The 24,353-nt window shown below is 41.1% G+C and overlaps 1 protein-coding gene across 3 annotated transcripts in view; it reads left to right on the plus strand.

The window, feature by feature from the left end:
* The window catches only part of uaca (uveal autoantigen with coiled-coil domains and ankyrin repeats), a 107,533-nt gene extending 84,142 nt beyond the window's left edge, over positions 1-23,391 (plus strand). Inside the window, exons 1-19 of one of the 3 annotated variants that reach the window (XM_023332243.1) lie at positions 1,871-2,607; positions 3,229-3,359; positions 6,230-6,318; positions 8,190-8,254; positions 9,522-9,579; positions 10,215-10,285; positions 10,529-10,635; positions 11,090-11,271; positions 11,481-11,518; positions 11,820-11,876; positions 12,028-12,135; positions 12,346-12,378; positions 13,040-13,132; positions 13,362-13,392; positions 13,505-13,554; positions 14,531-17,149; positions 18,010-18,162; positions 20,508-20,573; positions 20,727-23,391. In XM_023332243.1, coding sequence (XP_023188011.1) covers positions 2,572-2,607; positions 3,229-3,359; positions 6,230-6,318; positions 8,190-8,254; positions 9,522-9,579; positions 10,215-10,285; positions 10,529-10,635; positions 11,090-11,271; positions 11,481-11,518; positions 11,820-11,876; positions 12,028-12,135; positions 12,346-12,378; positions 13,040-13,132; positions 13,362-13,392; positions 13,505-13,554; positions 14,531-17,149; positions 18,010-18,162; positions 20,508-20,573; positions 20,727-20,798 — 4,059 coding nt within the window. In that variant the 5' untranslated portion in view covers positions 1,871-2,571 and the 3' untranslated portion in view covers positions 20,799-23,391. Of the gene's footprint in view, positions 1-1,870; positions 2,608-3,228; positions 3,360-6,229; positions 6,319-8,189; positions 8,255-9,521; positions 9,580-10,214; positions 10,286-10,528; positions 10,636-11,089; positions 11,272-11,480; positions 11,519-11,819; positions 11,877-12,027; positions 12,136-12,345; positions 12,379-13,039; positions 13,133-13,361; positions 13,393-13,504; positions 13,555-14,530; positions 17,150-18,009; positions 18,163-20,507; positions 20,574-20,726 lie in introns of those variants that run through there. The other 2 variants (XM_023332242.1, XM_023332244.1) reach the window with 2 other exon arrangements.
* Positions 23,392-24,353: the final 962 nt, after the last annotated feature.

Below are 24,353 nucleotides of genomic sequence, written 5' to 3' on the forward strand. Positions count from 1 at the left end.
TTTGTGAAAAGTGCAATCTCTTCTGCTGTTATCAGGTTAACTCTAGTAGCCTCATGAACTGAAGGATGATTCACTGAAGGATTAATGTAACAATCTTCACAAGATAGTAATTCAAAAACAAACTGGTCTTCAATCAGAGGCTTACTGATATTGCTGCAACACAGACTCGACAGGACATCATTCCTGCCCACACCTGTAGCCAATTCAAATGATTCTTGTAAGGCAATTAAAGGAAGAGTCCCTACATCTTTTTTCTCTTTGGAATTAAGAAATTGTTTTTGAATTGAACTGAATTGAATGTGCTGCTGAACTTTTTGTTGTTTCAGTAAAACTTCAGAAAACCTGTCATAATGCCTAGCTATATAATATAATAGCTAGCTATATCACATTTTTTGCTTTTATTAGAATCTTTCAAGTTCTCCGTGTCAAAAAAAAGAATCCTGATCATAATCCAAAACCCTTTATTCAGAAGATGAGTTCATGACGGTTTATTTTTTCCACAGGACATTAAAAATGATACCTAAGCATTGAGGTACTCCTCTTTTGTGCAACAAGTATTGTTCCAGCCCTTGTTGCTATCATCCCTATTATTAACTAGTACATAAACGGATTCCCAAGCAAATCCACACACAAGTGCACCCGTGTGAGATATTTACGTGACCGGCGTTTGCAATGGCGACGTGCCATTTTGGCGTCTTTGTCTCCATGCGAGGGTGAGCAGCTTTCGTAAGTTGACACCTACTTCTTCATATGACATGTCATGTGGAGGAGGTCTTTTTGCATGTTTGTGAATATCACTGTTGCTCTGTAAACGCCAGTCTGGCAGCAGGCGGTAACCAGAGCCCACAGGGAGCTGATGCCGTGCGTAAATTAAACGGGCCCTCTATGCATTCTCCTTTCCTTGGGGTTGCTGTGTCTGTGCATTTTTCCCACCAAGAAGTTTTGCCTCATAAAAGTGAAAGTTCTGCTTTTAATTTGTATCGCAGTAAGTTGGTGGAAGTTGAGCTGTGGATGTGGGGTTGAAGTTTCGTGCGACTATGTGTAAAACGCCTGATTGAGCTTTGCTACTTTACAGAATGGATTGTGGTGCTTCTGTTTTCAACAGTGTGTCCCTGCATCCTTAAAATTCATATTTAAAAAAGTAATATGGCCTTTAACATGTTGTCACAGATCCTAAATTTTGTCTTGACATAACTATTTAATCTTGTAGATTCTGTGCACTTGTTTTTCTCGTGGGACTGTGCTGTCAGGCAAAATTTTTGTCACTCAGACCTCTTCATTGCATGTAACTCGTGACAGTTAAGGCTAAAATACCCTGGCTAAGTAGCCACCTCACATTTTTGTGTCCGTCATGTGTAAGTGCAAAGTTGTCATCAGTGGGCTGGACAACATTTGTACATTTCTGAGGAGATACAGGTATTAAATTCCATTCTTTATGGTCTTTTAAAAGCCTTAAATTTGAGTTGGGGAGATCTACAGAGACCCCTGTTCAAGATGAGCGGGTTATCTAGAGGTTATTATGATTCTGTCGTGTCCTGTGAGGGTCTTTGCCAAGACTACGTCAAATGATCTCCCCTGACATTAATATTTTCACTTGGAGGCAGTAGGGGAGCAAGGTGGGGGGGCAATGTAAGCAAGATTTTTTTGGCTGGCCTTGTTTTATGTTGGCAGTGATGAAAGACACCAAAGCCATTACTCATTGTTCTGGCATGCCCAGAATGTATTATTAGCTCCCGTCTTCCTATTAGTCTCTACAGAAAGGTTGGAGGGTCAAAAAATAAAGAGGTAACCAGTCTGCAGGGCTGTCTGCACTGCTGCTGTTTACCAGGGAGGGGGGGATATTTTAGACCTCCGAGAGCTTGCATATTTACCCCGCTGAGCCTGACTGACCTTGCCATTTGGTGGTGTGAGGAAGCTGGAACCACGAACAGCGGAGAGACGAGGCAAAGGGAGAAACTGTCTGGTTTGATAAGCAAGTAGCGTTTGAAGATAAGACTCCAGAAAGCAGGATTATTTAAACAGAAGAAGACTGAGCTAAGCAGAAGGTTTCAGGAGAGAAGCAAGGAGGGGGTGGGGGACTTAGTAGGAGCAGCGGCCATCGGTGGTGAGAGGCAGCCAGGCTGAGCTGACTCTTCCCCAGAGGAGGAGTTGCAGTTGCCGGCCAGGGCAGGTCCCGGTGCTGGCAGGGCTGGCCCTACTGCTTCTCCACCTCCATTCCTTTCCTCCCCTCTCACTCCTCCTCCATTTAACTATCACCCAAACTGCTGAGCAGTGATGGAATTGCGAGCTGAGCTCCTAAGCAACAAAGGAATGCTTAGAAAATCTTAACAATTAAACTTTTCTGCCTCTAGTAAGGGGGCGGGGGGAACTGGTGGGTCACCGCTGGAAAGACTTCTTATCCTTTTATCTTATCTGTGTTATTGCACTCACTGGTTGAGTGCACTGAGAAGACAAAGGAAGTTCTTTTTTTGTGTAGATATTTTTTTCTTCATTTTTGTTTTTATTTTGTAAACCGGAACAGTGGCAACGTTTTCAGTAGCACGGTGCAAGGACCAGCTCCACTCACCCAAGATGAGCCGCTGGCTGAAATGCACCTCCATGCACTTTGTATGTATTCTTTTGTTGTTGCTTTTAAGTCATTTTCTTTTTACAGGCGATTCATCTGGGTTTGTGATTTTTTAGATATGGTTACGTAAAGTCAGACAGAGTTAAAATAAAATAAAGGAATACCTAATCATGCATATAGATTAGCGGTTATTGGTTAACTGGCTAAATTTAATCTAATTACTCTTATAAGTTTGGTTTGTTTGTACTGAGATTGGATGTTCAGTATAAAGGTCATGTTTTTTTTCTTGAGAAGGACTCTGTTCCCATGTTTTGTATCTTTCACTCATGTGTTGATGGGATTCAGTGCTGATTGAGTGGTATTGCTGTACAGCGCATTCTTTGCATATTCCTGCTATAACTTGTGTTCCAAGCAGTTGCTGTGGAAAAGCATCAAAATGACTCAACCATTGTGGTGTTCTTTTTAAGTTTCCAAATGTCCTTTTTTTTTTTTAATCTTAAAAGAATTGGAAACCAAAATCCCATTCTTACTTTTACCCAGTAAGCCATGAGGGACTTCTTCCTTATATGGCAGCAGTTTTCCTTACATGTTGAATCAAGTCTCTGCGGAGAGTACACATTCGGTTCTGCATGTCTGATGGTGTTTCTTGTTGTTCGTGACAGAACACAGACTGGAACAAGTACGATGATCGGTTGATGAAGGCGGTGGAACGTGGCGAGGTGGACAAGGTTGCCACTGTTCTTGGCAAGAAGGGCATCATTCCCACCAAACTCGACGTGGAGGGACGCTCTGCGTGAGTAAACAAACGCACACAAACACCGGTATGCTGATGTAATAAGCAAAATGGATGAAATTTGTGCTAAGCAACTTTATATGTTCCAATCAAACTCCTAAATTTAGTTAAGACTCCCCATCAAGAACCCCAAACATTACCATTCTCTCCACACCACGTGACATTCCAAATCCTGTCCCTCAGATAAGGAATCTAGCGTGGAATTTCCTTAATGATTACCTAACCAGTTGATCTCTTTATTTATGTTCAAGGTTTGAATAATAAACTTTTCATCCAGCTGCCCTGCAAAGGACATATGTTCCAGTTTTATGTTTTTGTGCCTATTTTTTATATTTAGAATTTCCCCTTTTTCTGTCCAACTTACTTGAGGTCAATGTGGGAGTTGGCATAAGGAATGTTTGTGGACACAGAGAGCTTGACCACGCTGACCAGAGGCTGTTTATGTAGTCCTTGCAGGAAATGACTCCCTTCCAAGTCAAATCAGATCCACTACGTTGTTCCCGACAATAACTAATCCATTTAGGCCCAGCTGCAGAAAATGATCAGCTGATATGTTGAAGAACCAGGTTAGAGCTGTTTAGTGGGAACCAGAGTTTCTTTTTTCCCATCCAGAATATCTTAATTATTGGTCCAGTATGTGGAATTAGAGTTAATTAATGGACCAATCAGCATCTGTTGTTTGGATAAACATCTTTATGCATCCAATAATTGCCTGCTGTTATAATCAGGTTTGAATCTATTTTTGACCACTTTCATCAACTAACCGTATCTGGCGGTATCGCAGTCACGGCGATTGTACTAGAACCGGCTGTACCCAAACAAAGTTATTCTCAATATCTGGTGTTTAGACTGATCTGAACTATTCTACTGTAAATCTACTCAAATGAACTCAGTATTTTTGGAAAAGAGGTCAAGCTTTTACCAAAGTCTGTCCAAAATGCAAAAAACCCCCCAAAAAAGCTGAACCATAATCACAGCTCTTGACGGTCTGTATATAGTTTCAGCAGGGCCACACACAGACCGCACATGTCCGTGGCATCACAGCCTTCGCAAAAACAGACATGGGAATGTTGAACGGTGATTCCCTGTAATCACGAACCTCTGAGGAGGAACTAATTACAAACAGTTAGCCCCTGTACATGATCGACTGTGCCTTGGATTAGCCTCGCTGTGTCCGGCTAATGAATTCAGCCCAAGCCTTTCTGTCTCAGCCTCCAGCTGAGTAAACAGTTCACTCTTTCCTCTGGCATCAGCCACCCGGCAAGGCAGACCCACCCATAACCCGTACTTATTCTGTGCCACCGTGTCAACGAGGGGTCGAGCAGCAAAGCAGTCTACATAATAGCACACTGTCTGAGGCAGGTGCTGGCTGCGGCCTCTTGAGTAGAATTTCTCCAAACATGCACAATTGACGTCCTTCATAATGATAATTTTTATGTCTACTATCACAGATTACAGAGCTTTTAACTTGCAGAGATGTGCTGGTGGGAATTGTGCAGTTTAGGTATTAAAAGTGCATTGCTGCAGTGTTGCAGCTGCTAATTTCACCAAATTTACGTGGGATCATCATATGCTTTAGCTACATGCATATACTTTATGGATCACTGTTCCAGCTCCTTTAAAAATGGCACCTCCATGACACCTCCACTCTCTGAAAGGCCAATTTCAAAGCTTGCTCATAAGCTCCTATGTAGGGAAAATGTACATTTGTCTATGCCAGTAACGGTAACAAAGCTGTTACTGTTAATTTGCTTTGGAGTGACCTGCTGCTAAGATCTGATGGAGCAATGGTGGAAAAGTCTTTTATTCTGGGCATCCTCTAAATGACTTCCTGCTCTTTTCTGGATCTAAACTGATCTTGATTTAACATCAGATAATTCATTAATGACATTTATAGGAAAAGTAGCTCACAGTTGCACTCACTTCCTCTCTGACATATCATAATTTTATCATAACTACAGAAAGTGCACCTCTTCACTTTGTCATTCTGTTAAATTTGTTCGGAATGATTTATTTAGTTGTTATATGGAAAATGCTCCGGCTCCTGAACTTGTCACTTGTGTCCACCAAACATGATTTGCTCTGGCCTGCTTCCTGTCTGCTTTGTTGCCCCTCCGAGGTCACGACCCTCCTCTGCTCCCGAGAGGACCAGCATCTCCTCGCCATCAACACGGCTTTTAATATCCACGCCAGTGTTGAGGTGACAGCCTAGCTGTCTCCTTGGCAGATACTTCGGGGCCTGGTGTATAAACGGGTTCATGTAGTTTGAGGGCTGACAGGCTGAGATTAGTTTACATACAGCGGCTTTGCAGCCCTTCATGGCTGGTGGCAGCAGAGCGACCGCGGATTACATCAATGAATTTCAGCTGGAATGTTTCAGGTTGGGATTGATTATGAAAGACATGGCGTGAAATTGATCAACGAAGGATGTTCTTATCAAGGCAAACTTGCTCTTGGTGAAATATTTGAAAAAATTATCAATTTGAAGCTTAAGACTGATGAAGTTCTAACATTTTTAGCCCACGTCCAGTATCCATATTTTATGCATATAAAAATGTACGATTCCAAATATAGAACGGTGTGTTTTCTATTTAATTTAAAAGTGCTCACATAAAGTAGAAACACCATATTATCTTCCTACTTGTTGTCATGGAGGGTTCTTGTTGTGTACCTCAAGAATGCTGATCTTGCTGTCAGTATGGAGCCAAGTCTCCATTTTCAGTTTGTCCTTAAGTTTCACCCTCCCCCTCCTCTCCATCAGGTCACTTCTTCATTTGCCTGTCCTAAATCTCTGCCGTCTCCTCGCTGGTCTATCCATCTCATATTTATTTTTCATGTCATATCTTTTTGCCATTTATTTAAACTCCCAGGTTTCATCTGGCAGCCACGCAAGGACAGCTTGAATGTCTCAATCTCATGCTGGGACACAATGTCGACATCACTGCAAAAGATGCCTCTGGTGAGTTTGGGTTCAGCACAAGATGTAACCTTTGAAGTGTAACATAATATTCAGCCCGTGTGTAGTTGAAGTCCAAATGTTTTTACACTACCACAGAGAATTAGTATTGGACTTGGGTTGAATATTGAGCCTAATTTAGCCTAAGTTATTTTTAGTTTTACAAATATTCTATTAAAAGAGAGACAAATATATGCAGAAGAAACTTTGGTTTCACGAATAAAAAAAAAGATTCTATAACGCATGGCTAATGAAAGCACTTTGAAATGCCTTGCTGCTGAAATGTGCTATACAAATAAAATTTGATTGATTGATTGATAATGTGTCATTGAATTCAAAATATTTAAACTGCAATACGTAACTTTTATAAAAATGTTTTTTACATATTTGTTTAAACTGTTACTATGCCATGACATTGTGGTATGAGAGATAATCTGTGGAAAAATCCAGCTCCTTGTGGTTCCTACTGCCTAGGAGGAAGGTCTTAGTGTTGTCAGTAATGATCGTGTGTGCGCTGCTCAATGTGCTGATGGAGAAACAACTCACTGTTATAGAAAAACTTATCGCTGTCATTGGTGGCTACGCTAACTAGCCTGAGCATTGGCAGCAATCTTCCTAAGTAGGGATGGAGCTGTAGCGTAAGCAAGGGGGAGAGTGCGAGTAGTGCACGCATGAGAGTGATTGACAGCGCTAAGACCTTTCTTGCTTTGATTGGTTGTTTCATAGTGAATTGTGTATTTCTGACGGCAGTAAGACCACAAGGAGGAGCTACATTTTTTGTCACAGTTTATCTGTCTCATCTTATACATAGTGACAGTATTAAAGTTATAAAAACTCAGAATAAATATAGTACCCTAAACTAAAACATTTCTTGTCAGTTATTACAAATGTTTTATACCTACTTGTTATCTTACAGTTTACTGGTTAAGAGCAAAAACCTCTGCGAACTGGGTCACAGTGGTACATTTACATTGAACTGTTATGAATGCCAGGTTATGGTCGTCAAACTACTTGATATTTCAATAAAATCGATACAAAAAAGGGAGTAATTTCAAGAATACACATTTGCATCAGTATTGATGCAAAAACTGGCATTTTCCTCCCAAGTTTATGCATAGCTTTCAATAGCAGCGTTGCAGAAACAAACACTCATCCCTCCTCTTCCTGCATCCGCTCATCTAAACCAATGGAAATTGGCAAAAAAAAAAAAGTTAAATCATAGATATTATTAAATGGTTAATTGGAAAAATGACCAATGCACCCCCCTGCATAGAGGAATTAGTAGTAGGTGATGTTACTGATAATAAAACTAGGTCAGCAAATGTTGGCCTTGTACCAAAGTTGACAATTTTAGCATTAACAGTACACAGTAAAAAAAAAAAAGAAAGACTGGCGACCTGTCCAGGGTGTACCCCTTCTCTCGCCCGGAACGTTAGCTGGAGATAGGCACCAGCACCCTACCGACCCCTCTAAAGGACAAGGTGTACAGAAAATTAATGGATGGATATATAAATGGATCAGATTATACCACAATACAATCTGTTTTTAATTAACCACACAATTGAATTCAAGCTTCAGATGTCATTTCAAGAACATTAACACTTAGTGTTATCTCATCTGTCTCAGCTTTACAGAAAAGCAACATTTATGTTTTTAAATGGCTGCTGAATTGCACGCTGCTAATTGATTCTGCCTTAATTAAGATCGTAAAGATACTGTCATACAATTATTGGTTATACTTCCCTGATCTCAGAGAGAAAACATTATGCCTTCAATGAAGCTTTCCATGGTATCGTATTAATCATTAAGTACTTGGTGTTGGAATAGAGTTTGCATTTTAATTAACCCAAAATTGTCCCATTTGTCTGCATTAGGAAAAAGCGCTCTTCATATGGCTTCAAAGTACGGAAATTCTCTGTGTGTGCAGAAACTCCTGCAGGTAAAGTGCATTTCATTATTTACCTATAAGAGAGAAGAAGAAAAAGCACAGTGCTATTTATTATTCATGTGTTTTCTTCTCCATTAGTGTTCACACACAGCATGTCTACACGCCATTGTATTTTGGTTCCAGTCGCCCCGTCGGTCAGAGCAGTTGTCCCTTCGGCCCCCTTAAATAATTATTGCCGACCAGCCCTCACCGCAGAGCCCTCTCCATATCAGGGCGCTGTTGAGTCACCAGGGCCCCTCTGGGGGCTTACGTGTTTACAATGAGAGGGATTTCTCTCCAGCATTGTGCTCTCATTGTTGGAGACCATTCCCCTGCCCCCATCTCTCGCATGGCGGTGATCTAATGGAGGTTGTGGTTGTTGGCAGGGGATTGTCAGCAGTGTTGACAAGCTCACCCTCCTACACTCCCCACACCTCCCGTAGCAGCTTGATGCCAACAGCCACAGCCTTCCCTATCTCTCTCAGTCAGCCTGAACCCTCCAGGTATAGGATATCCCCCCCTCTGCTCTTACCCTCGCTGCCAGGTCATTTGAGCATGTAGATAATTTTTGCCACTTGTTGCTAGAGAGAGCTGGGGTTTAGCTGGCAGGGCTTACCCAGCAACATCAGGCCCCTATTAGAGTCCTCAAGGTTTTCATCACGGCCCCTCGCCGGCACAGTAATACGGTGTCCGACCAGCTGAGTGCGAGATATCACGAGCATTTCAGCACAGCGCCGTCCGGTGTGACGCAAGGCGCCTGCTGCTGTTGCTCGGATTGCACGGCCCAGCCAGCCACTTGGGGAGAAGTTATGTTGATGATGAAATTCTACCCTTATTCACAGTGGGAGCATTTTACTAAACCATTCCTGAAATATATCTTTGTAACATTTAGACCAAAGAGTTTATGTTTTACATATGGGCCAAATTATAAGACACGAGGCTATGTTCACACTTCAGGCGAATGCGACCATGTTCGACCCATATCATACTTTTTCGCAACATTCAGATCTTTTTGCCCTAAAAAATCAGATTTGAGCCACTGCTATATGTGGTACTAAATCAGAAATGTCATTTTGCATTTAATACTAATTTTACGTAATATTTCTTTACCAGAAGAAACAATAACAGATGGAAAAACAATGGCTGAATTATGAAATTCCGAATGAAATTAGGATTTTAGCTTTCTGTATGTATAACCTGGTTTTTCTGTGAAAGAAAGGAAAAGATTGAAATGAAAATAATAAGTTGTGTGTCAAGCTGAACTTCTGCTTCATTCTAGCACAACTGTCCAGTCGGAAACATGGACCTACAAGGACGCACTGCTCTACATGATGCCGGTAAGACTCCACTTTACTCTGCTGGTGGCTGAACTCGGCTTTAATGTAGCGCTGCTGCTAACATGACTATTTCTACTCGGAGAAAGCCAGCAATGACTCAACTCTTCTAGACCAGACTTGACTTCACACTACTCTTGTGGTGGCTTGACTCTATGGCAGTTCTGTATCGTATAAAAATCACACCTGCTTCCTACATAAACATCACAAGAACTGATCACGTTCTAGCATCATAAATAGTCTTTTTTTCTAGAGCTGCTGTCTTACTGGGACAATTAAAATTCTTTAACAAGGGATTGATTTCAGGAAGGGGAAAGATACTTTCTCATAGTTTAATATCCTGAAGCTTTTACTGTCATTCTAACTATAGTTATCTCTTTCCTTTGTAGAGATAATAATACCCTCAAAGGCCAGGCTTTCTTTATGTATTCCTGCATCACAGGCTACTTTGCATTTAATATATGCCACATTAAATGAGTTGATTTTAGACGTCTGTGCTGACATTTAAATACTAGCCTCTTCAGGCTTTAAATCCGCAGACTGCAGCTGGAGCGAAGTGGAACTGCATGTACCTCTTCCTGTTAAATGGAGTGAAATAATTGTAGGTGTGTCGCTTCTTGTTTTTTTTCTCTCCTCAGTGATGGCGGGCTGCACCTCCAGCGTGAAGCTTCTTTGTGACAACGGGGCTTCTGTGAACATCTCTGATTTTGTAAGAAAAACAATGAACCTTTTATTTCATGCGTAATAGAGCCATTTTTTTTAAATTATAGAATGTGCTTTTTATTAGTGTTTTTGTTTTTCTGGAAAGACAAATTTTTCTGCTCTGCTGATAAATCCTTTTGCTTTGTAAATGCAAGTAAAGTTTAAAGCAGTTTGTCTTCGTCTCCGTTAATTAATTATCTGGATTAGTCTTTATATGCTTGTATAGATTTCTGTGCGTCCTTTTCTGCAGGATGGCAGGACTCCTCTAATTCTGGCCACACAGATGTGTCACCCCCACATATGTCAGCTGCTGCTGGAGCGAGGAGCCGATTTCAATGTCCGAGACAAACAAAACAAGTAAGTTCCTGCACCCCTCGGGCTGTTTCTCTTTGATAAGCCTGTTGCATGTCAGCTTTGATTATTTTCAATCCAAGCTGCAGACAGAAAGCTGCTTTGGACAGATTATGTAGGGTTGATGAGTTGGATCTCACACGGAAGCGGTTTCCGTGACATTACAATATCTTGTTCCAGGTTTTTTGAGTTGCCACACAGTAGCTTGTGTCAGAAACGTAACACTACTAGTTGTTGATATTGTAAATTAGAAAGCAAAAAAATTGCTGCGTTTCATGTTTACGATTAGTTGTTTTTTTTTTACCCGTAATTCAAATTTTCTAGCAATGACTTGGCCCAACACAACTAAACGTTAATTCCTCATTGTTCAGCATTTGAAACAGGACACATTTCTTTGAAAGGCTTGGGGGGATGTTTGGACTTGTTCTCGCCCTGAACCTGTCTCTGTTGCCTCCCTAAGGACGCCTCTGATTTTGGGCTGCGAGTTCGGCTGCAAGGATGCTGTGGAGGTGTTATTGAAGACCGGTACTGATGTGAAAGCAGTCGACAACATGGGTCACGATGCATTTCACTACGCTCGCCTCAGCAACAAGCCAGAGCTCACTGCAATGATCAAAAGTCACCTTGAGAAGGCCAACAGAGGTCAGACTGGGAGAAACCTGCATGGCTTTATTTGTGATGAACACAAGAGAGAGTGCCATCATTCTCTATATTGGCTTAAGAAATGTTTAATTTAATCTCGATCTAATGTGTTGAATAACTGCATGATGCCAACATTTATCTCAGTGTGATTGCAAATGGAAGGAAACAGGAAATGAGAACATGTTTTTGATTTTTATTTATTTTTTCAGAAAAAGAAGCTGCAAAGATCGAACAGTGGAAGCGGCAGGTAACCCAGTGGGATTTGGTTTACTCTCGCATCATCGCTCACAGTGTGCTTGTAGAGAAAAAGACACATTAGTCTACATTACACTTATATACAGATATGCAACTATGCTTTTATTTCTATGATTTTGAAAGTGTGTGTCTGTATGCGTACATTTCTGGATTGTCGTTGTAGTAGGATATACTCAGGAGTTGATCATGACTGCCCCCTAGTGATAAAATGTCAAAATGTTACAAATGAACTTTTTTTTTTTTTTTTTTTTTAAACCACCATAACTCTGGAAAAATAATGTCCTTTTTCTCAGCTTTCAGTGGACAGATCGGATGCGGTGGAATCTAACAGAAAGGATCAGATCATATTTGTAAGTTAACTTCTTTGATGTAACTTCTTTATGCTTTTTGACGTATTTAAAACAACAGTAATCCAAGTTATTTGTTTCCCATAAAATAACAATGATAAATAGGTAAAATTTTGTGTTTTTATATTTGTTATGTATTTATTTCCCCGTTTAGGATCTGGAGAGGCAGAACGAGGCTCTTCAGGAAGCCCTCAGGAAGTACCACCTGGAGCAGAAACTTATGACAGATAAGGTCAACATGCTGCAACATCAACTCATGCAGGTATTTGGTCATTTTTCATGATGTTTTGGTGAATATTAGCATCGGCATGAGGGGGCCATAAGGTTTATCCAATATGATCTAGTCTAGTCACCAGGGACTTTAAAATGCTTCATTCACCAAACCCAGTTGTTGTATACAGAAAATTACTTGATACAGATTAGGAATTTATTAATCTACTGCTACGTAAAATATATATATTTTTATCTGCAGGGGAAAAAAGCAGTGGAAGATTCTCAAAAAGAGGTAAGAGTTTGATTTGAATTTATTTAACTATGAAAGATGTTTAAAGTGTGTTCGTCCACTAAGCTCCATTTTCCTAAAGTGATAGGTTAGGATCTCTGCAGTAAACTCTTAGATTACAAACCTCTATTCTAAAACTTAAATGAGAAACTTGAACTTTGTTTTCCCTCTGGTTCACCATGCCATCCAGTTTCTCAACTTAAAGCAGAAAATGTCATCCTTTGCTGAAATCTAGAGCTTTATCTTAAAACTACCACAAATTAGCTGTTGAGTAAAATACACAATAAAACCTTCAGTGATCAGCTTTATGTTGCCTTTTGCCTCTGCTTGAAGAATAATCAATGGATCCATTTTTTCCACATGATTTAGAACCTTGGAAATGCATACTGCCCTGATTTCTAAGGTGTGCAATCTCCTGCTGACTCAATGTGTGCTTTGTAGGATTGTCCAAACCTCCTTTAGACGGAAAAACCCATCCCTAATGTCAAATTGGATACAATTCTGCTGGAAGTAGGTTTTAGCTCTTTGAAGACATCTGTTTAGGTATTTTTTTACAGCCTTAGAAAGGTCCTTTACTTGGTATCATTTATGTTTCATAGTTAAATAAAAAACATCTGATTACTGCCCCATCACCCACCTCTGCCTTTTCTTATTAATGCATCAGAAAGAGCAGTTGAAGGCGTTATTCAGTGGCAAAGACAAAGAGGAAGGAGGTCGCAGTCCGGAGACTGTCAGAGTTCAGCTCCGGAGTGCTTTGGTCAGTGATTTTATGCACCTCTGACTTTTGATCCATAACATAATTTATTTTTTTTTGTATTATCTTTATCATGGACGTTTGTTTGCCCCCGGTAAAAAATGTTAAATAATACTACTAAAAAAAAATAACTACAAGGCATGTAACGGGTTTGTTGTTGTTTTGTTTTTACACACATATATTTTTAAACATCAACAGTGCTTTCATTAATGTTCACTTTGTGTATTCACAGGGGGAGTATCCAGGCCAGTCTACTATCAAAGGTCAAACCCTTTTCTCCCTTATAAATGAAATAATATACTGCCAGATTATCAACTTTGCCAAACTCAGCTTGCGAAGTTCCAAGTGTTTTAGTTGTGTGCTGTCATCCTGCAGGAAAAGAAAGCATTTTAGTCAAGCAAGCTCAAAGTCTGGATTTCGACCAGGTAGGTTTTCATTTTCAACCTGGATATGAAGTGAACATCCTGTAAAATAATTTGTTTGCCAAAACATTTTAACTAAGACTTATTAACAGACTTCAAACTTGATATACTTTGCAGGTTCTGATCCGCTTCATAATGTTCATTTACACTATTGGTTGCCTACAATAATTCTACAGATTTGTGCAAAAGCCTTGAGCTCTTACATTTTGGTCAGTATAATTAACAACACACATATTAGTGTATTTTTGTGCCAGTATGTGAATTTATGAATCTGATCTTTTAAAGATTGGTGAGGCGTTCAGCCTTCACATATAAATAATTTAGGCATAAGTCAAGTTTATTTGTATCGCACATTTCAGCAACAAAGTTCTTTACACCATACAAATATAGTCCAGTAATCAAGAAACAAGCAATAAGCATTACATTTTGTCAAATGCCATCATCAAGCAAATGTTCATCAAATCTATTAATCAGCGTTCCACTTAGTACTAATCAAAGGCAACTCTAAACAGGTGAGTTTTAACCTGGGAAATCCGTGTTTCTGCAGTTTAGCAGTTTTCTGGAAGCTTGTATCAGATTAGTGGAGCATTAAAACTGAATGCTGCTTCTCCATGTTTGTGTCTGGATCTGGGGATGCAGAGTAGATTAGAACCAGAAGACGACATAGGACACCACATACTTAAAGTGTGACTTGTATCACTAAATTGCACATCGAGACTTAATTTTGTTATATTTTCAAATTTATTAATGATCTGATGGAATAAAACAGGAGAAAATAGTACATTTAGTCAGATTCCTTTTAACATTGACTGAAATTTTATTGTGATGACGATAAATCAGAATTCTCATGAGAAGAAACAATACAATAAAAGCTCATCCCAGCTTAACAATATTTAATACTTAAAAGAAAGCACTTAAAAACGATACTTTTATACTATAAAAATGTGCTAATTGTGTGTGTTCTTTCTTTTCTCTTCAGATGCCACAGAACCGTCCTGCTTCCAGACAACTCCAGAGGAGCCAAACTGCAGGAGGCTGGGACCACCCCGAAGTGGAATCCCTTCGACGCGAACTCGACATGTTGCAGAGAAAACTGCAGACCGCAGAAGAAGAGAAGAGTCCGCTTCAGACAGCGCTGAGCCAGAAGAGCCGCGAGTGCCAAGAGCTCGCTCAGAGCCGAGACGCCATCCAGAAGCGGGCCGACCAGCAGGTCCAGGAGCTGGAGGACGCTTTGGGCGACGTCCAGAAGCGGATGCTAGACTCCGAGTGTAAAGTCAAGCAGCTGCAGGCTCACGTTGTCGCCGTGAAGGGACACTTAGGGGGCCAGGCGACAGAAGAACTGCGCACACAGCTGCAGGACATGAAGGCCAAATACGAAGGCGCTTCGGCTGAAGTTGGTCGGGTTCGCAACCGCCTGAAGCAGAGTGAGAAAGCCTTGGAGGAATACAAGAGCAGCGAGAGCCAGCTGGCCGCTGAGATGGAGCAGCTCAACCAGGAGCTGGCAGCGCAGGCAGCGGAGAGAGACGAGCTGACCAAAACCCTCTTAACGATGGAAAACCTCCTGAACAACACCGTCGCGGCCGAGAAGTTTGACAACATGAAGAACCTGCTGACCAACGCGGTGGACGAGAAGGAGCGGCAGCTCGCCGAGCTGAGAGAGGACTACGACCGCGTGTTGGAGGAAATGGCTGAGCTCCACCGGAAACTGGATTCCCCGTCGTCTGCAGAGGAGCATCAGAGGATCGTTTCCGCCCTGGAAGAACAGAACGCAACTCTGAAACAGAAGCTGATGGATGTGACGGCAAAAAGCCAAATCCTTATCAAAGAGGTGGAGGAGAGCGGAAAGGAGCGAGATCTGCTGAGAAAGCAGCTGAACCAGCTCAACAGCAGGATGGAGAATGAATTCATAGCCATAAAGGATCACGAGGCAATTCGGAACGACATGGCTGCGGCTCTAGAGGAGCTGAAGGACAAACTTGTGGAGGCCGGCGAACGATATGGAAAAGCAGAGGGTCAGCTGCAACAGGTTCAGGCCGAGAAGGCCGCGTTGCAGGAGACCATGCAGGGCGGCAGCAAGATGAATCAGAGGGAGCTGAACGCGCTGAAGGCTCATAACGGCGAACTGATAAAGAAACTCCAACTTGTGCAGAAGAGATGCGAAGACGGGGAGAAAGAACGGGAAGAGCTGACGGAGCAGAAGCAGGCTCTGAAACGGAGCGTGGAGGAGCAGTTTGTTTCCAGGGAACAGCTTGAGAAGGTGAAGATGGAGTTGAACTCCACCTTGGAAAGTGTTAAGGCTGACAAGTTGAAGTTGGAGGCCAAGCTAAAAGAAAGTACGGAAGAGCTGAAGAATGTGAAAGAAGGAAATGAAAAGTTGAAAGAGCAGTTGGAAAAAGTGACGTCGGAGATGAAGAGAGAGTGCATAAGTATGAAAGAGCACAGAGGTGTCACAGACAAACTGAACGCTGCCGTCGTTGAGGCCGAAAACCGAGCAAACCAAGCTTCGGCGCAGCATGCTCTGGCTCAGGAGGAAGTGGCAAAGCTCAGTCAGGAGCTGGAGGCCCAGAAGACAGAACTAGATACCATACAGGAAGCTATTCAGTCCAAGTTTATCCCACTGACGGCAGCCGAGGAGAAGGAAACCACCTACAGCTCTCGGGTGAAGGAGCTGGAGCAGAAACTGGCAGAAACAGAGGAAAAGTATCACAGAGAGAGATCTGTCTGGGAAAGCATGAAACAGGAGAAACTTAAACTTGAAACGGAATTCGTCCAGCAGAGACTGGACTCTGCTTTGGTTAGCACCAAAAAACACAAACAAGTTGAGGAAGAGTTCAAGGCTAAACTCGAGGCGCTGGCGCAGAAGTCGGCCAGCTTGGAGGAGCAACTCCAGGAGGCGACGCTGCAGAAAACTGAACTGCAAGACCAGAACGCCCTCTGCAACACTCAGATCCAGAACCTGCAGGACCAGCTGAAGTCCAAGCTGACGCGGATAGCGACCTATGACACGGAGCAGACGGCGCTCCACGACGCCGCGCAGCAAGCTCAGGTCGACTGCAAGAAGGCGAGAGAGGCTCAGCAGGAGGAAGCGCAAAGAGTCGCCGTCCTCCAGAAGGAACTTCAGGAGCAGCGCAGGGAACAAACATCACTGCTGCAACGGCACGAGGTCGAGGTCGCCAAACTCCAAGCGGCACTCCGCGAAGAGGAGGAGAGCAACGCCCAGAGGGCTGAAGACGTGCGCACCCTGCAGTCGGAGCTGCTGCGAGCCACGCAGGCGCTGGAGGACGTCCGCCACAAGGATGAGCAGGTGAACGAGCTGAAGAAGGTGAAGCTGCAGCTGGAGGACGACGTTGTCGGCCTGGGCGACAAGCTGCTGAGTTTGACGCAGGAGTTTCAGAAGGCCCACCTGGAGGAGCGGCAAGCCAGAGAGGGCGAGAGCAGGGCGAGGGCCGAAATGGCGGCCGTCGAGATGGCAAGCCGGGGCGTCGAGAGGGAAATCGGGGAATTGAGGGAGCGGTACGATGATTCGCTCAGCACCATCTCCAATCTGCAGAAGAGGATTCAGGCATCGGCTCAACAAACTGAAGCCAAAGACAAGAAGGTACCAAACACGCCAGGGCTGCAACTAACGGATGTTTTAGTAATTAATTATTCTGACAATTAATCAGTAGATGATTGATCACCGTTTTTGATTTGATTTATCAATTATCCTGATGACTAATTGATTATTCTCAAAAATGTATCAGTTTTATGTGTAGAATATCTCATTCTACATATTTTTCATTTATCCACTTAACCCTCTTTTTTTTTTTACACAAAATGAGAAATACATTCAAACATGCAAATAAGCAAATAATTAAATTCACTTAAAATTACAAAATAAATATTTTATTGCCTGAACTGAAATTACAGCATTTCTTTAGTGAATATGAGCTGAGTGAATCGAAAAGGTTGCTGCTTGAGGAGGTGTTGGGGAAAACATTTTTTTACAAACTAAAGTGTTTTTATATTAAATGCAAAATGTATATACATTTATATTTTGTGCAGCTGTGACGTAGTTACTGCTCTGAGTATGTTGGGGGTTTTTTTCAGCAAATTACCTTTTTGAATCTGCTTACTCTAGTTGATGATTAATCAATTACTAAATTGACAATTATTTCAATAATGGTCAACTATTATTTTTGTTATCAGTTATTCTATCGATTATTCTGATGTTTTATCGATTAATCAAATAACAAAATTATTCTAGTAATCAGATCAGTTGATGATTATTTGATAACCAAATTAGTAGACAATTATGTCAATAATTGATTCATTACGATTAATCCGATTAATCGTTTCAGCCCTAAAACATGCTTTACAATTCAACCAGTCAGCAAAACGTGCTTCATTTGAGGTAAAAAGGAAAAAAAGGTTTTACCTTTCTAAAGAGAAGTTTTATGACATGCATTGTGTTTATAGATCACAGAGTTACTGACTGACGTGGAGCGACTGAAGCAGGCGCTCAACGGTTTATCTCAGCTGACGTACACAAGCAACACACCAAACAAGAGACAGACACAGCAAGTGGACACCCTGCAGGCCCAGATCATGAGTCTACAGCAGCAGCTGGCTGTGAGTGGATCCTGCATGCAGTCAGTGTTTACTTTGAAGTACTGTGTAGTATGTGTAAAAGTAGACATTTAATTTACTTGTATTTGCTGTTGCACACAAAATTTCCGGTGGGATTATTCAAATGTAATACGTAGGCAGGCCCTCTGCACAGGCATGACAATTACAGAGTTTCATTTTAAGACTTTCCAGGTTCTGATAAGATCGGAAAGGAAAGGAATCAAGTATCGGGTTCCAAATTGCATATCCTGTTCTGGTGTCAAAAAATAGAAAACATAATTTCTGGAAATTACAGGGTTTTTCACATTCATTTATAAATAGATGATGACCTTTATTTTACGTTGGACACAACATATCTGGCTTCTGTCTAAGTAATTGATCATTTGGCACATTTTTTTATTTAAAAAAAAAAAAATCAAAGTATGACTGTTCACAAGCTGTGATTTTAAAGGGTTGATGTTATCTAGAATGGTCCAGTAGGGATTCTTCTGGTATAGATAGATAGATAGCATTTATTGTCATTGAACAGAATTCAACGAAATTTCCATTGCAGCTCCCGTGCAAAAGGTCAAATATATACAGTATAAATAAGCAAACACACAATAATAATAATAACAGTATATACAACTAAATTAACTAAAGGCACTCAACCACACCAAAGAAGTAGCAGCAGGTCCAATTATGGCAAAGTACAGATAATGTGACAGTGCAAAGTGCAGAACAATATGGCCGTGTGGGGGTGGGGGATATGTATGTGTGACTGCGAGGTTATGATATGTGTGGGAGGGGGGGACGGCAGGGAGTAATGGCTCTGACGGCTGTGGGGAAGAAACTGTTTCTCAGTCTATTTGTTGTAGTCCGTATATTCCTGTACCGTTTGCCTGATGGCAGCGGCACAAACAGTCTGTGGCCCGGGTGGCTGGAATCCATGGCTATGGATCCAGCTCTCTTCTTGACCCGGTCTGTGTAAATGGAGTCCAGGTCTGGGAGGGGGCATCCCACAATGCCTTGTGCTGTTCTCACCACCCGTGTCAGTTGTTTCCTCTCCAGTGCTGTGCAGCTACCATACCACACAGTCATGTTGAGGCAGAGGATGCTCTCGATCATCGCCCTGTAAAAGTTCACGAGCAGCCGTGAGGAAAGTCCAGCCCGTCTCAGTTTCCTGAGGAAGAAGAGCCTTTGTTGTGCTTTCTTCACCAGGTGGGAGGTGTTTGTGTTCCAGGAGAGGTCAGACGTGATGTGGAGGCCCAGGAACTTGATGTTGTCCACACGTTCCACCACTTCTCCATCTATGAGAAGGGGAGTGTGATCCGTCCTCCTGGACCTTCTGTAATCCACAATGACCTCCTTGGTCTTCCCTGTGTTCAGCACCAAGTTGTTGGCTGAACACCACTGAGTGAGCTGCAGAATCTCCTCTCTGTAGTGGGTCTCGTTGTTGTCTGAAATGAGACCCACTACTGTTGTGTCGTCCGCGTACTTCACGACTGTGTTGGTGGGGTGGATGGCCACGCAGTCGTGTGTAAACAGGGTGAAGAGAGCTGGGCTGAGCACACAGCCCTGCGGCGTGCCTGTGTTGAGGACCAGTGGGGACGATGTTGAGCCACTTATTCTCACCACCTGAGGCCTGTTGGTGAGGAAGTCTCTGATCCAGTGGCACAGTGAAGCGGGCAGCCCCACCTCGAGTAGCTTCAGCACCAGCTTGTCTGGGATGACGGTATTAAATGCTGAGCTGAAGTCTACAAATAGCATCCTGACGTAGGTGTTGGGATGCTGCAGATGGGTCAGGGCTGTGTGCAGAGTGATGGAGACAGCATCCTCTGTTGACCGGTTCGCTCTGTAGGCGAACTGAAGGCTGTCCAGGTTTGCGGGGATGAAGTCTCTGATGTACCTCAGAAGAATCCTAGGTAATATATATGAATATATATTAATTGATCCAGATGCCAAAAAGATCTAAAATGACTCGTTGGCCGACTGCTGAATCAGAAGCAAACTTCAGATTTTGTGTCATGATTTCTGGATGTAAAAATCAACAATTAAACCCACTAATAGGGATTTTTGTTTTAGTCAAATATAAAAACTGCGGGGAGGGGGGGGAACTAAAAAAAAAAAAAAAGGATTAGTATGGAATATTAAATGGAAATATGTAAAACTTAAAAATCTGATGCGCTCAGTGTTGTGCAGTTGGGTTTTGTCAGTGATTGGTATGTAGGGTTGTCTAGTATCCTGATATTCGCTGGACCCTTTGCAGTGATGTGACGCTGCGGTTCAGTACCGAGGACGTGTGCTGCCGCTAAAGGCATCAAAGCAACACCGTGTCTTTCATGTCTTCTGCTTTTCTCCCTGATAAGGATGCTGAGAGGAAGCACAGAGAGGTGGTTTCCATTTATCGGATTCATCTTCTCAGGGCAGCACAGGTGAGTTCCTCGCTCTCAAAACGCTGCAGACTTTAAACTATACCAGTTTTTCACATTTTAGAAATGTAAAATTCAATTCATAAGTGTGGTTATTGATACCATTTGGCTTTAAGGGAGTTGTGGAAGATCTTTTTCTGACTGTGTGTCTTTCAGGGTCACATGGATGAGGACGTCCAGGCCGTTTTACTACAGATCCTCCGCATGAGAGAGGAATTCGTCTGTTGAAGTTTCCAAAACAAAAACCGACAATTTACTAATCTATCTTTTTCTAATATCTGTTAAGAGAAACAAGCAATGATTTCCAATTGGTTTTCTTCTGAAATCTGTTTGTCTGTAGTATCTCTGCACCTTGATTCTTGGATATTTAAATCTGAAAACTGTCGCTGCAGATTAGGAGCAAACAACTTTTGCAGGTACAAACGTGTGTTGCTGTCGAACTCGAGATGTGTTTTCTTTGAATTACCTAAAGAAGCATCTCAGTTCCAGCTTTAAATTCAGTTTACTTCTTCGCCATGGTTCACTTTTGTAAAATCTTTTGGAATAGAACCAGTAGCTTTACCCCAGTTAGTTCGGTAATGTGGAAGTTATTTGAAATGTGGGTTTGTTTAGTTGTTTTCTTCTCTCTTTTTTCTTCTTCATGACACACTCCTAAATGCTCAGCTGAAATGAAAACTGGACATGAACACAAGACCACTTTCACATTCCCACCTGACAGTTGACACTGCAGAAAGTTTTCATTGTTTATTGAAGTGTTGCTACAAAAAAAATTTAAGGACAGGTTCATATTTTAATTATCTTCTAATGTTGCTGTAATTATTCCTTCTGATTGTAAGCCACTCAGAAAATATTAAGATATGCAAACTTTGTTCTACAGTGAAACCTTAAACTGTGTCTCACATGAACAAAGTCGGAAACTCTGGATTTAAAATGGGTATGAATTTCAATTTTGGCTATTTGTGCAACAACAGAAAATGTTTAAAATGTTGGAGTTATTTTTAAAACCTTGAATGAAATGTTTTGATGTAATATTTCAATTTTAACCTCCTGATTGTTTCTTTTCAGAAAAGATGCATATATTTATTGCTCTCAGTGTAACTTCTGGGTTCATATGGTGAAATCCTCAAATTTTTGGATAAGTGTGGAATCTGCTTTAATTGTAAGGTGTGGATAAGTAAATCACGAGAAAGGAAATGAGTGTGGCAAAATTTCTTAATTTCAAGACTTCACTCCTGATTAAGCTGATACAAGATAAATGTGAATAAAAAAAAAGCCCTTGTGTGTTAGATTTATATTAAAAATTAAAGGCTTTTAAAATTTCCTTTATTACGTTCAACATTTTAGTTATCAGTAGTTTGGTATTCAACACGCTGAGCGATAAATACACACCCATACAAAATAAAAAATGATGTAATTTCAACACTTTAATTCTCCTAAACAACCTTAAATAAACACTTTAAACTTGTTTTGTTGCTTAAAGCATTAACAGTACTTTTGTTAATCCAGGTCAAATTTAAAAGTGCTGGAGACTAGAACTGGAAGCACTAAACTGAACTAAAAGAACTACCTGGAAATATCAGAAATTGAAGTCTGCAACATTAGAGTTCTGAAAAGAGAATTGTATATGATCCTTGTAATGGTGGAAAATGTCTTAATTCGAAGCCACTTCTTGGTTACCACAGCGAATACAACATTTTTTATCAGCATGAAATTCTGCATCTTCCATGGATCCAGAAGGAATAGCAACTTGTTTCAAATCAGAACTCACAGGCCTGTGACATTTTAAAAGTGTGAATCTGTCCTTTAACTTGTTTAATGTCTGTCGCTACATTTAATCGACTTCCTGTGAATCAGACTCAATTTTATGACACCGCTTAACCAGTTCTGAAGGTCCAAACTCAAAAGACTACAGTGAGTCAGAGGTCTATTTGCAGCCATTTGTGTCCATCAGTCGGATTACATGAGGCTGTGTGCCGATGATGCCGGGTTGGAGTCTGTGCAGATCTGCTGTTTCCGAAAGTTTGCAGTGAAAAGTTCACTTTTTTGTTGAAACCAGAGCTCCCTCTAGTGGTAAGACTTGGCAGGCCAAGTCGATAGACGATGTAACCATTGTATCTCAGGGGTATTCAGTTGTTTTTCAAAGCTCCATGTTCTGCATGCTTAAATTTAAGTAGAATGAGAATAATTTTAATATTTAAAATGAAAATGTAAAACTAATGCATAACCACATTAATCCTATTTCTTGGGAAAAAAAGGAGAAAAACTAAATCTTGTATTTTATCTAACTCCTGCTGCAGTGAACTCAGAAGCTGCCTTAAAGCAACAGGTACCCCTGAGCCAGCTTTGTGTGACTAATGATGCCGTTGTGTTGTGCTGTTTGATTTTGGAGCAAGTCTCTTTTTGCCTTTACACTGATATGTTTTTCATGGCTTTGTACTACTTTAATTACTTTACGACAGTCTGACGAATCGGATAATTCAGCAGGTCTGGAAGTAGAGCGGCACAAACATGTTCAGAGGAAAATCTGACAATTTAAGAAGCAAAATAGTGCATTTATTTATGTAGAGAAACCCTCCAATTAGCAATAACTTGAAACACTCCTGTCTTCAGTTTGGAAAGTGATGGTAGGTGTGTGGTGTTCTGCAGGTTTGAAGGTCTAACGCTAATATTTTGGGATGTGTTTCGACTACAAGCTGAACCCATGTCTGCAGAACTCTACTGTCCAACCGTTGTGGTAAAACTGGATGATGTTTATCTTCAATAACACTTTCTGTTTGTTGAACATTCATACGTCAATAAAAGTGCCTAACATAGAAAACTACATGCTTGTCAGCGCCTGATGTTCCTGTGATTCTGTCACCAAACCTCACAGAATCACTGATGTTGGTACAGAGGTGGTAGTACAACGTGTACGAGTAGAAATCACGGTCATTTCAAATCTTTACAAAGCTTTCCTTTGGCTTTATACTTTCACAGTTTTGACCTTGACGCGTCGACGTTTTTCAGGTATGAAAAGAAGCCGTCTGCCTCAAAATGTTTTGTAGCTGCTTCCAGGACTTTTTCTAACCTTTTTGAACTCTGATTATTTAAAGTAATTTTCTATTAACTGCCCAGACTACTGTAAAAAAAAATAAACATTTAAACCTGCTGGAATGTAATTGTTGTTTCGGGCCAAGCTGGAGTCATGATCTTGCTGAGGCTAATTTATTTAATTTAACTCACCTGAATGCTTCTCTGATGCACAAACTACTTTTGCCGGGAATAATCCGTAGAAAATATTTGTAGACACGATTAAAGCTACTCGAGTTTTTCTTTACAATCTCAGCTACATTGTATAAAGTGTCTACAAAAGGTATCCCCCTCCTATATTTAATAATATATATTATTTTACACGTTTATTTATTGCTTTTACAAATCAATCATAAAAAAACAATACTATGTTTTTTTTTGTTTTTTTTTACAAAAACAATCCCACAAAAAAGTTGATTATAATAAAACGTTATAACAAAATGAGCATAAATGTTCATCCCCTTTATAGTGACGGATGTAATTCAAAAGAGATCCAGATGATTGATTTGGTCTGAGTGGAATGGAGATGACCTGAACATAGCGACTGGACTGATTGTAGCTTGAAGACGGTTTTCCTTTTGGGATCAATAAAGTATTTTTGAATTGAAGTAAGGAATGAAATCACAGAATCCAGATGCGAGACCTATCCACAGAGATCTCGTGCTGCGATTACGTCTATAAACTACTGACTTGAAAGTGGTGATTAATTAAGCA

This window comes from Xiphophorus maculatus, chromosome 4 (genome assembly GCF_002775205.1).
Source record: "Xiphophorus maculatus strain JP 163 A chromosome 4, X_maculatus-5.0-male, whole genome shotgun sequence".
NCBI classification, from domain to species: domain Eukaryota; kingdom Metazoa; phylum Chordata; class Actinopteri; order Cyprinodontiformes; family Poeciliidae; genus Xiphophorus; species Xiphophorus maculatus.